Source organism: Portunus trituberculatus, chromosome 48, assembly GCF_017591435.1.
Source record: "Portunus trituberculatus isolate SZX2019 chromosome 48, ASM1759143v1, whole genome shotgun sequence".
NCBI lineage: Eukaryota > Metazoa > Arthropoda > Malacostraca > Decapoda > Portunidae > Portunus > Portunus trituberculatus.
The window spans coordinates 24,655,547-24,668,150 of record NC_059302.1 but is presented as its reverse complement, the minus strand read 5'-3'; the positions used below and the strand labels follow the sequence as shown (position 1 = coordinate 24,668,150).

The 12,604-nt window shown below is 41.4% G+C and overlaps 1 protein-coding gene across 1 annotated transcript; it reads left to right on the top strand.

Annotated features, from left to right (window-relative positions):
* The first annotated feature begins 1,438 nt into the window (after positions 1-1,438).
* On the top strand, positions 1,439-8,247 carry LOC123498754. Its single transcript, XM_045246160.1, has 5 exons — positions 1,439-1,562; positions 1,656-1,778; positions 1,881-2,021; positions 4,145-4,245; positions 7,103-8,247. The coding sequence occupies exons 1-5, from the start codon at positions 1,464-1,466 to the stop codon at positions 7,563-7,565; spliced, it is 927 nt and encodes a 308-aa protein (XP_045102095.1). The 5' UTR covers positions 1,439-1,463; the 3' UTR covers positions 7,566-8,247.
* The last annotated feature ends 4,357 nt before the right edge of the window (positions 8,248-12,604 follow it).

Here is a 12,604-nt window from a genome sequence, read left to right as displayed (position 1 = left end):
ATTACAGTAGTGCAAGTTTTGTCTTTTTCAATGTGATGTAAGAAGAAAGTCTCCAGCTAAAACAATGAATACCTAATAAGAGAAAAACAATATTTACCCTTGAACAAAGAAAAGAAACAAAAACAAGAAGAGGTTGAGGAGAAATAGGTACAAGGCAAGGGTTAAAAAGGGAAACATAACAATAGAACACACTTAGGAAAGATGTAAGAGAATGTAAAGTTGAGTAGATGATAATGTGTATATTCCAGTACAGTACACGACTGCTTTCAAGATTATGAACAAACCTTGAAAGTAGTCGTGAAAGGGAAGGGAAAAGCAGAGTGCCCCAACGTAGGTCAATCAGGTTTAAAACACGCGGCACATTAGTTGCTGAAGTTTTATAATCGGTCTACCTTAATGTATAGGCTGTTTACGTAACTAAATATGTACTGAGCTACATACAGATAAATACTTCTAGGAGAGCCTTCGCTGTTGAACTTCAGAGGCCTTATGCCGAGTTCAAGGTCAAAACAGTACGTAGAATACATGCTGAAACAGTGATAAGACTGATTAGAATAAAAAGCTAGAGATAAGTACCATGGGTAAGAAGAGCGCTCTACCCTTTTCTTAACATAAACGCCTTAGTTTTTTTTTTTATTATAATTCTCACGGATGTCGAGACGTTAGGATGTAATTATATTATACGTGTTTCATCCGCATGAGGTAAGCAAGAGTAGATTACATGGAGGAAAAAAAAAAAAAAAAGACCAGCTAACATTTTGTCACCATCAAATTATCAAACTGTGATGCTGACCAAGCTAAGGCAAATTGCTTTCTTTCTGTTTATATCCATAATGTCTGCTGCTACTAAGAAATGGTTTCCTTATTAACACATGCTTGATGTGTTTGTGTCTTCACCAGCACAGGTGAGTGTGGAATAAGACAGACAACAACAGGAGTCAGGCGGTCACCTGCTCTTCCCTCCCGGATTCCTGGTGTCGGCAGGCTGGGCCCTGGGGCGTCACCTTGCACACTCGCTTAACAACTTCAACCGCTGATGAATCCACTGATTAGATAGCAATTTAATTAGCAACTATCAATAAAAAAATTTTAAAAATCATTTGCAGTAGTCTACTTGTGACATTATATTGGATATTTTCTCAGTAACAAAGGAGAAAATCAAAATACAGGCGAGTAGAATCTGAGTGCTCTAATTTTTTTTTTTTTTTTTGGTTCACTTAATAGAACTCGCTCTAAGAGTAAAACACATTATATCGCTATCTGGCATCTTCGAATACGACTATACTAACTTATAACATTTGTGCTTTTTTTGTACGACCTTTGTTTCATTGGAAGCTTTTCCTGCCTTTTTTATGCAGCTTTGGGTTGATTTATCACAAGCCTTCCTACCTTGCTGTTACAAGGCCTTTGTAGAATATAATCACCTTGCAGGTGCTCTTAGGGCTGGGACTTCATTCGCCAGGATGACTCCACAGAATGTGGTAGCACTGCGCCATGTGAGGGAGGACGAGCTGGACGCACTGAAAGCGAGGCTGGCCCGTCACCTGCCTCACTCTGTCGTTGTGAGTACACACCCGGACTGGAGTGGATATAAATTTTTTATTTTAATTTTCAATGTCGCCCTGAATAGCAGACTAACAAAGTTTTGTGTCAAGGTTTATGCTGGCTTGAGTTTGGCGGCGCGCTATGGCATACATTCTTTCCGACCTGCCTCCATCCTGGTGCCCGTCAGCCCACGCCCTTCCTGTCTCACCATCATTACTCCTATAGGATCTAGCGTGAGTATACATCGTGCATGTAGCCACTCAAGTTACAGCTGACAGGGAGAGGTTGTTCTTGGTGGGCAGAAACAAGGCTGAAGTGAACGTCTGACTTTACAGGACCCGCCGAGCATCGAGGTGTTCTGGAGTCCTGATGAGCACACTGTCAATGATGTAGCTCAATACCTTTCTCTCATCCCTGATCTAGACTGGAGTCAGCCCAAAACCTTAGTAGCCGTTCCCCGAATCCTACTGCCGGCAGTGAGTGTTCACTCATAGGCTTTCAAATAACACTAGAAAAAGTGTGTGTGTGTGTGTGTGTGTGTGTGTGTGTGTGTGTGTGTGTGTGTGTGTGTGTGTGTGTGTGTGTGTGTGTGTGTGTGTGTGTGTGTGTGTGTGTGTGAGAGAGAGAGAGAGAGAGAGTGTGTGTGTGTGTGTGTGTGTGTGTGTGTGTGTGTGTGTGTGTGTGTGTGTGTGTGTGTAAATCTGCCACTCACGTGACGATTTGGACCCTGCCACTGACGTGTCACTAATGACTGGTAACGTTGTCGACCCCGACAGCGGCGCTGACAGTGCAGGAGGGATCACGTGTTACATCTGTGGAATGAGGAGTAGGAGAGTGGGGATGGAAAGAAAGGGATGGGAGGGAGAGGTTGGGTGTTGGTGGGTAGCTACCCTCGATCATCAGGGCGATCAAACGGTTGGGCTGAGGAATGGGGAGTGGGAGTGAGGGGTGAGAGCGGTAATATGTCGGTTGGTGGCGTGGACACCGCTACTGACTGACTATCGCTCAAGGCGAGACCGACCTATGAACTTACTGTTAAGATTGCATCATTTCATTATGAAGATTGGAATATTGCCTTTTTTTCTCTTTTTTCTTTTTTATGCAAAGCAATGGTACATTTTCATCCACGACGTTTTGCAAGGGAATTTGAGTTGGAGGATGTAGCTTACGATGAGGCGATAAATACATCTCAACAAGCTCCCCTCCTCCCCATAGCCAATATAGGATGCTTTGCGTGAGGTTTAGTGTTCTGAAAGAGACGAAAAACGCTCAAACAAACGTCGTTGATATTGTTCTGTTTCCCATACAAGGTGCATTGCATGTGTGATGATGCTGGTAAGGACTTGCAGCAATCGAAGTAGTCTTGATATTAATACACTTTTTTTTTTTTTTTTTTTTTTTTTATCTTTTCCGTCGTCGAGATGTATAGGCAATACACACACACACACACACACACACACACACACACACACACACACACACACACACACACACACACACACACACACACACACACTATGTTGTAACTGTTAGTTCAGGTCATAATTGGCCAAGCCAGCCGCTGTTCGTAAGTCTTATCCATGAAAACACTAAACTCGTGCAAGGCAAAGCAAACTATATGCTAGAAAATATACTATACACCTTATATAGGGAGGCAGCAATACAAAGAACGTGCGATTTGGATGTTTTCTGAACCAATGACTGGACAATATGAATGTGAACTTGTAAAGCATCCTATATGAAGGCAAGACATCAATGTTCGCAAGAAGAACTTATCTCTTCAGTGTTTTATATTTCTTTTTTTTTTTTTTTAGCTGCTGAAAGGCTGAAAATGCACGCAATTCACCGTATATATTGTGAGTCAACAATACGAAAAATGTGTAATCTGAATATTTTATTTGTGTCGATATATAAAGATGATTTCCAAAGCACACTAATATGGGGTAACAGATCAATATTCAGAAAAAGATAAAATAAAGAAAACACGAGCATATTTTTACTTGGTTATGTATAAAAATGTTAAAAAGAAAAAACAAAAATATGAAAAAACGTTATGTGTAAACATGAGAACGTTACCCCAAAGAAAACTAAGTATTGTTTTCAGAGTTTTTAGTGTATCTATCAGCCAACAAAAGGCTAAATCTCATGCAGTGCACCATATATGGGAGTCCAAATCATCACGTGAGTGGCAGATTTACATTTACTGGTGTGTTTCACTGTTTGATCTGCTGCAGTTTCTGACGAGAGAGCCAGACGTTACCCTACGGAACGAGCTCAGAGCTCATTATTTTCGATCTTCTGATAGGCCTGAGACCAGGCACACACCACACACCGGGACAACAAGATCACAACTCCTTGATTTACATCCGGTACCTACTCACTGCTAGGTGAACAGGGGCTACACGTGAAAGGAGACACACCCAAATATCTCCACCCGGCCGGGTGTGTGTGTGTGTGTGTGTGTGTGTGTGTGTGTGTGTGTGTGTGTGTGTGTGTGTGTGTGTGTGTGTGTGTGTCCAAGACAAAAATGACAAGTAGCTGCATGACTCATAACTGACATTATTTACTCTTCACTGTATCATCATCACTTTTCCCACAGCTCCAATCGTTGGACACCATTGGTGGCCGGCGGGTGCAGGTTCATGTGAAGCACGGCGGACATGTATACAAGCTTGAAAAGCCTGCAATGCTGGGCACTAAGTAAGTAAATGAAGGCATGCTCTGTCGATAGCTACTTTGTTGGACAATATTCTGAATTCCAACCAATTTAACATTGGAGATAATAGTACATGCGCTGTTCAGCAGGTACGGGGAAACAGTAGACATCAGCTGAAACAATAATTTACCCCAATGTGCTGTGACCATACCATTAAAACTAGTTGTAACCTCGCTGATCGTTTTCCTGTCTTTCACTACACAACGGTACAGTCACAGTCTGCCTTCTAAAGACAACTCTCCTCCTTCACACATAACTACATGCACTTACTAGACACACCCACACCCTTCTTAAAATTCAAAATTAAAAGAGTGACTCCAACACCAGGCTCAGAATCCCCTTCTGGGGAGGGGACTACAAATGCCCAAGGTCAGATTGCTGAGCAGTGTACTTCTCACTAACTACTCTAATTAAAAATACTATTTAACTTGAAAAAAGGAGCACATTCTGCCTCTCTTTTTTTTGCAAGGATTTCAATGTTCACCACAAGCTTTGGCTTTCCTTTCCCTTCACATACCATCCTGGTGAACTAACCTTCAACTATGTTATCCTCCATGACCTAGATCAAATAAAGTAATACCCTACTCGTATTCCTGACCGCCTTGGAAATAAGCCAAGCATTCTTGATGTTTTCCTAACCTCGAATCCTTCTGCTATTACTCTATCTTCTCCATTAAACTCCTCCGACCACAATCTCATATCTCTATCTTGTGCTGTCGCTCCAATCCCTCCGCAAGAAACTTAACTGTTGTTCAATGCCTCAAGAATTCTATTTCTCAATCTATCAACTTGACACAACTTTCCAGACAACTATCCCCTCTTCTTCACTGACACTCAACTGTCACCCTCTTTTGCATTTAATATCCTCGGGCTGTTCTTTAACTTATAATATTAACTTTAAACATAACTTTTCTTCTGTAACTAAAACAGTTTATATTTAAGTTTGGCTTTCTGAGTCGTCTCTGTCAGTTTTTCTCACCCTCCCACAACAGCTAACTCTGTATAGGGACCTTATCCGCCCATGAATAGAGTATTCTTCGCATGTATAGGGGAGGGGGGAGTTCCAATCATATTATTTTATCGGATAGGATGGAATCGAAAGCTTTTCATCTAATCAATTCCGGTCTTCTCATTGACTGTCTTCAGCCTCTTTCACACCGCCACAATGTTGCTTCTTTGATGTAAAGAAGGGGAAATCTGGCCCAGGAAACATAAAGAAAGAAAGTTTCCCCTGTAGGTCTGAATGTTAGCCAAAAGAATAGGATAAATGTCTTGAAGCCTCCCTCTTAAATTCATTCAAGTCATAGGAAGTTGGAAAAAGATAAGCAGGTAGGAAGTTCTAGAGTTTACCACAGAAAGGTATGAATGATTGAAGGTACTGGTTAACTCTTGTAGTATAGGGATGAGAAAAATAAAGTCTTCTATAGGAAAGCAGAGGGAGGAGGGAAGGTATGCTGTTAGCAAGATCAGAAGAGCAGTTGGCATGAAAATAGCAATAGAAGATAGCAAGAGATGCAACATTCTGGCATTGAGATAGAGGAAGTCAGAGGAAAGGAATTGATAAGACGAAAAGCATTTGATTCCACCTTACCTAATAAATTGTGTGAGTGGAACCCCCACACATGCGAAGAGTAGTACTCCATACATAGGCGGATAAGGCCCTTGTACAGAGTAAACAGTTGGAGGGTGACAAAAACTGGAGGAGACACCTCAGAATGCCTACCCTCATAGAAGCTGTTTTAGCAAGAGAGATAGGTTTCCAGTTTAGTTCATAAGTAAGGGACAGACCGAGAATATTCAGTGTAGAAGAGGACAGTTGAGTGTCATAGAAGAAGAGGGGATAGTTGTCTGGAAACTTGTGTTAAGTTTTTGCGGGGTTGAACTCAACTAAATTTTCTCAGCCCCTCTTTTAGAGATATCCGATGTCAAACGTCCTGTGGCGTCCCTACAGGATCTGTTGAATTCCTGAAGGGTTGGTAATCTCTGAAAAGACGTGAAAAAGTGTAGGGTGGTATCATCAGCGTAGGAATGGATAAGGCAAGCGGTTTGCTTTAGATCATTAATGAATAAGAGGGAGAGAGAGAGGGTGACAGGACAGAACCCTAAGGAACATCACTATTAATAGGTTTAGAAGAATAGTGGCCGTCTACTACGGCTGCAATAGAACGGTTGGAAAGGAAACTTAAAATAAAGTTGCAGAGAAAGATAAAAACTGTAGGAGGGCTGATTGGAGATCATAGCCTTGTGCCAGACTCTATCAAAACTTTTGATACAACAAAAGTTTCACCAAAATGAGCAGGACTCAGTAGGGAAAGACAGAAGATCATCAGTAGAGCGACCTTGACGGAAACCATACTGTAGATCAGATATAAGATTGTGAAGTGATTGATGCTTACAAATCATCCTATTGAGGATAAATTCAAAAACTCTACATAAATAAGAGATTAAAGCAATAGGGCGGTAGTTTAAGGGAGTAGAAGTCTTTTTTAAGAGCAGGCTGAATGTAGGCAAACCTCCGGGGCCTGCCCTCCTCCTCCAGCCTTGCTGCACAAGACTTCCTTCTCTCACTCCTATTCTGTCCAACTCTAATTCAAGAGTTTACTAGTACATACTGTTAACCATTCATCTCTTTCTCTGCTGAACTCTGGAACTCCCAACCTGCTTCTGTATTTCCATTTACTTATGACCTGAAATCATTTAATAGGAAGGTCTTAAGATATTTATCCATTTTGGCCCTGTTCTGGGACTGGCGTCTAAGTGGACATTTGTGTTTAATCGCTTTTGTTGCCGTTGGTCAGTTTTCTCCTCTCACATATAAAAAAAAATTATTCACTGTTGCAGGCTGCCTCCACAATACCACATTTCCAAACTGGAGGAGGACGAGGCGTCAGTGGTTTGGACTAACTGGGATTTCAACTTTCTCGACTCTGAGGACAATATTAGGCATGATATCGTCCACTTCCCGTCCATCGCTATTCGGGAACACAGCCTCACCGATAGTGCAGGATCACCACAGCAAGTGGCAAAGGAAACACTAGTATCATGGGTCCGCACAACCAAAAATGGATGGATGGGCAACACCTTCACGTTTCCGCACCATCGTCGCAGAGGCCTGGCAGGCACCGCCACCCTGGCCCTGGCCCATCAGATGATACAGGAGGGTTTCTTCGCAATCGTTGCCATTGAGGGTATCAATACCGCTTCCATAACATTCCACGAGGGTCTTGGTTTCAAGAGGCAGTGTGCAATTTGTGTGGTTGTACTGGTGCCAGCTGAGACCACAGACGAAGACTATTCAGAATAGGATGATTTCATGACATGACCATAACATCATTCATCACCACAGTCATCAGTTGGCTACAACCAAATTTGTGCCTACCTGTCACTCCCTATTTCCTAGAAGTAAACATTCGCGGTCTTATATCTAATCTTCAATCTGTAGAACACCACCTCTCCTCTAGTAAGCCTCATCCTTTCCTCACCGAAACACAGCTGTCTGAGGCAACTGACAGTAGTCCCTTCTCTGTTCCCTCCTACTTTCTCTATTCTCATTTTCGTTCCAAAGCTGGATTTTGCTTTTTAGTGCGCAACGACTTGACTTGCTCTCATGACCACATTCTTGAATCTTACGAGTTTTCCACCATCTGGCTTTAACTCAAAGGTCACTAACTAAATATATATGTGCTGTTTATCTCTCCCCTAACTCCTCTGACAATAAAAAATTCTTAAACTACTTAACTTCTAAAGTGGATCACATTCTGTCCCTCTATCCTTTCATGGATATCTCCATCCTTGGATATTTCAATGTTCATCACCAGTCTTAGCTTTCTCCTCCCATTACTGACCATCCTGATGAACTAGTCTTCAACTTTGCTATCCACCATGACCTAGAGCAAATGGTGCAACATTCTAGTCGTATTCCTGACCGTCTTGGAGATACGCCCAACATTCTTGACCTATTTCTTGCTTCTAATCCTTCTGGTTATGCTGTTACCCTATCTTCTCCATTGGGCTCCTCAGATCACAATCTCATTTCTGTATCTTGACCTATTTCTCCAATTCATCCTCAGGATCCCCCAAAGCAGAGGTGCCTCTGGCGTTTTGCCTCTGGTGGTTGGGTGGGACCTGAGGAGGTATCATGCTGATCTTCCCAGGAATGATTACTGTTTCAGTGTCAGAGACCAATGTACTGAACGCATAAGAAAGTTAATATCAGGCATAGAGGCGTAAATTCTTCACTTTTTCTCAACTTAAACCTTCAAACCTTGGTTTAACAGCCTGTTCTCGTACCATACATGATACGAAAGGTTACCCACAAAGGGCACTTGAGTCTTCCATCACTTTAATCTCATGCACTTTATATTTCTGCCCAGAATCATGCCAAGACTGTTCTTCAACTCGCCAAACATTCGTTCATAAATAGAAAATGTCAATATCTTTCAAAACTCCAACTCCCCTTAAGACTTCTGGCATCTATCCAAAAACATCTCCAATAACTTTACTTCTTTATCTTTTCCTCCTTTATTTCATCCTGATGGCACAACTGCCATCTCATGTGTCTCTAAAACTGAACTCTTTGATAACAACTCCACCTTGGATGATTCTGGGTTTGTCCCTCCTTCTCCTCTACCTTCATTTCATGCCTTCAATTAAGGTACTTCGTAATGATCTTTTCCATGTTCTTACTGGTCTAAAGCTTCGGAAGGCTTAAGGATCTGATGGGTTTCTCCTATTGTTCTCAAAACTCTGCTTCTGTGTTTGCACTTTGCCTGGACAACTCTTTCAACTCTGTCTATCGACTTCTACCTTTACTTCTTACTGAAAGTTTGCCCACATTCAGCTTGTTCCTAAAAAAAGGTGACTGTTCCAATCCTTCAAACTACCGCCCCATAGCTTCAACCTCTTGCTTGTCTAAATTATTTGAATCTATCCTCAAAAGAAAGATTTTCAATCATCTGTCACTTCACAATCTTGTGTCTGATAGCCAGTATGGTTTCTGTCTACTGGTGATCTGATTTTCTTTACTAGGTCTTGGTTATCCTCTTTTAGAGATTTCGGTGAAACTTTTACTGTTGCATTAGGGATATCAAAAGCTTTCGATAGAGTCTGGGAGGCGGTGGCGTAGTGGATAAGGTGGTGAGAGTGGGATCGGGCAGGCGTCCACGCGTAGGTTCGAATCCCACCACGTACACCCTTAAAACCTTTGCCATTTGTCGAGTGGCTTAAAGTTACCTACATGTCACCATGACACCCAGGTTCTAGGTGGTTACACCAAAGATGCGCTTGGGTGGTGATATGGGCCCTAATATGGGTACCACTATAAATAAAATTGCCTGCGCCACTAATGGGTAGAAGCTGAACAGCGCTTCCCATACATGCTCTTCAAGTACACCTACAGGTGCTATAGGACATAGCATAAAAAAATAAAAAAGCTTTGATCTTAAAACTATACTCTTATGGTTTCTGTCCATCTCTCTGCAACTTTTCAAGTTTCCTGTCCGACCGTTCTATTTTTGCTATGGTAGACGACTACTGTTCTTCTCCCTTCATCTATTAACAGTGTGGTGTTCATCAGGGTTCTGTCCTGTCACCCACTCTCTTTCCATTATTCATTAATGATCTTAACCAAACTTCTTATCCTATCCACTCTCACGCTGGTGATACCACCCTACGCCTTTCCACGTCTTTTCAGAGATGACCAACCCTTCAGGAAGTCAACAGATCACCCAGAGACACCACAGAACACCTAACTTCTGATCTTTCTAAGATTTCAAAAACTCAATTCTTCCATCTATCAACAACATAGCCTTTCGGACAACTATCCTCCTCTTCTTCAATGATACTCAACTGTTCCTCTTTTCTACAATGAATATCCTCAGTCTGTCCTTTGTTCATAATCTGAACTGGAAACTTCACATCTCATCTCTTGCTAAAATAGTTTCAATGAAGTTAGATGTTCTGTGGCGTCTCCGCCAGTTTTTCTCGCCCTTCTAACTGCTAACTCTGTACAAGGGCTTTATCCGTCCTTGTATAGAATACTCTTCGCATGTTTGGGGTGGTTCCACTCCCATACTTTTATTACATAGGATGGAATCAAAACCTTTTTGTCGTCAGGCTCTTTGTCACCGCCGGAATGTTGCATCTCTTGCTATCTTCTACCACAATTTTCATCTGAACTTGCTAACTGCATGACTCCCCTCTTCCTGTGGCTTCGCTGCACAAGGCTTTCTTCTTCCTCTCGTCCCTATTCTGTCGAACACTCTAATGCAATATTCTCAATCATTTATACCTTTCTCTGGTAAACTCTGGATCTCTACTTAGCTCTGGAGCTCCCTACCTGCATCTGTATTTCCATCTTCCTAAGACTTGACTCCTTTTAAGAGGGAAGTTTCAAGACATTTGTCCCTTTCTTTCTGTTGCATCTTTCACCTGCAAGCTGACTGGCAATTAGATGGGCCTTTTTCTTCTTCTGTTGCCCTTAACCAGTTTCCCATCTTATATAATAAAAAAGGATAAATCTAACTTCACAATACACCTGCATCTACTGTAGATAACTTTTTTTTTTTTTTTTTGCAAACCTTGATGTATTTGGCATGATTCTATCAATTATTTCTGTCTCAAATACTCGTATGTATGATTCTAAATAACTTATTATAACCTAACAAAGGAGAAGCTTCCTCTTGGATCTCCCAAAAGACTTAACAATTTCCTACCTGTCACTTTGCAATGAAAACATTTCAATATTAAATTTACTCTAACGCAATAACCTCCTAACACGAGAAGTAGGCCCTCACTCCCATGCACCTCCTAAGTTCCCTAATGATCACAATAAGCACACGTTGCCTTGGGTGAAAAATGCATTAAGTAAAATGCAATGACGAAAATGCAACGAGTTAAATTTCAGATATCATAAGGCAGTAAAAATTTATATTTCATTATATTGAAGTAAATGCTTCCTAGTATATTAATTTGTGCTGTCCCGAATATAGTAGAATAAAGTAGTACATTCATCCAGTTTCTATCCTTCTTTCTGTAACTTTATCTCAAGTTTCCTTTCCGACCGTTCTATTGCAGCGGTGGTAGACGGCCACTGTTCTTCTAAATTTATTAACAGAGGTGTTCCTCAAGATTCTGTCCTGTCACCCACTCCCTTTCTATTATTCATTAATGACCTTCTTAACCAAACTTCTTGCCCTGTCCACTCCTGCGCTGATGATACCACCCTACATCTTTCCACGTCCTTCCAGAGACGATCAACCCTTCAGGAAGTCATCAGATTACGTAGAGACGCCACAGAACGCCTGACTTCTGATCTTTCTAAGATTTCTGAATGGGGCAGAGAAAACTTGGTTGTGTTCAATACCTCAAAAACTCAATTCCTCCATCTATCAACTCGACACAACCTTCCAGACAACTATCCCCTCTTCTTCAATGACATTCAACTGTCTCCCTCTTCTACACTGAATATCCTCAGTCTATCCTTTATTCATAATTTTAAATGGAAACTTCACATCTTATCTCTCGCTAAAACAGCTTCTATGAAATTAGGCGTTCTGCGGCGTCTCCGCCAGTTTTTCTCGTCTCTCCAACTGCTAACTCTGGACAAGGGCCTTATCCGCCCTTGTATGGAGTACTCTTCGCATGTTTGGGGAGGTTCCACTCACACAGCTTTATTATATAGGGTGGAATCAAAAGCTTTTCGTCTCATCAACTCCCCTCCTCTGACTGACTGTCTCCAGCCTCTTTCTCACCGCCGAAATGTTACATCTCTATCTTTTATCGCTATTTTCATGCTAACTGCATGCCTCTCCCCCTCCTGCGGCCTCGCTGCACAAGGCTTTTTTTCTTCCTCTCACCCCTATTCTGTCCAACTCTCTAATGCAAGAATTAACCAGTATTCTCAATCATTCATACCTTTCACTGGTAAATTCTGGAACTCCCTACCTACTTCTGTATTTCCATCTTCCTACGATTTGACTTCTTTTAAGAGAGAGGTGTCAAGACATTTATCTCTGAATTTTGGTTAACTTTCATGTCTTTTAGGGAACTGACAACATATTGGGTCTTTTTTTTCTACATTTTGTTGCCTTTGGGCAGCTGTTTCTCCTATATAAAAAAAAAAAGTTGAGATCTTGAAGTATTACAGCCTAACAGAAGCTAAAAAAAATTTTATCTAATAATCTCATCATTTTCAGGCTTATCTTTAATGTACGATGAATATGTGATGCCTGTTCTAATATTTCTAGACTGACTGGCAAGTAGGTTGGCTTTCACATACAATGAAATAAAAAAAAAAAAGTAAAAGTTCTCATTCAGCATCATGATTACCTGCCCACTCTACCC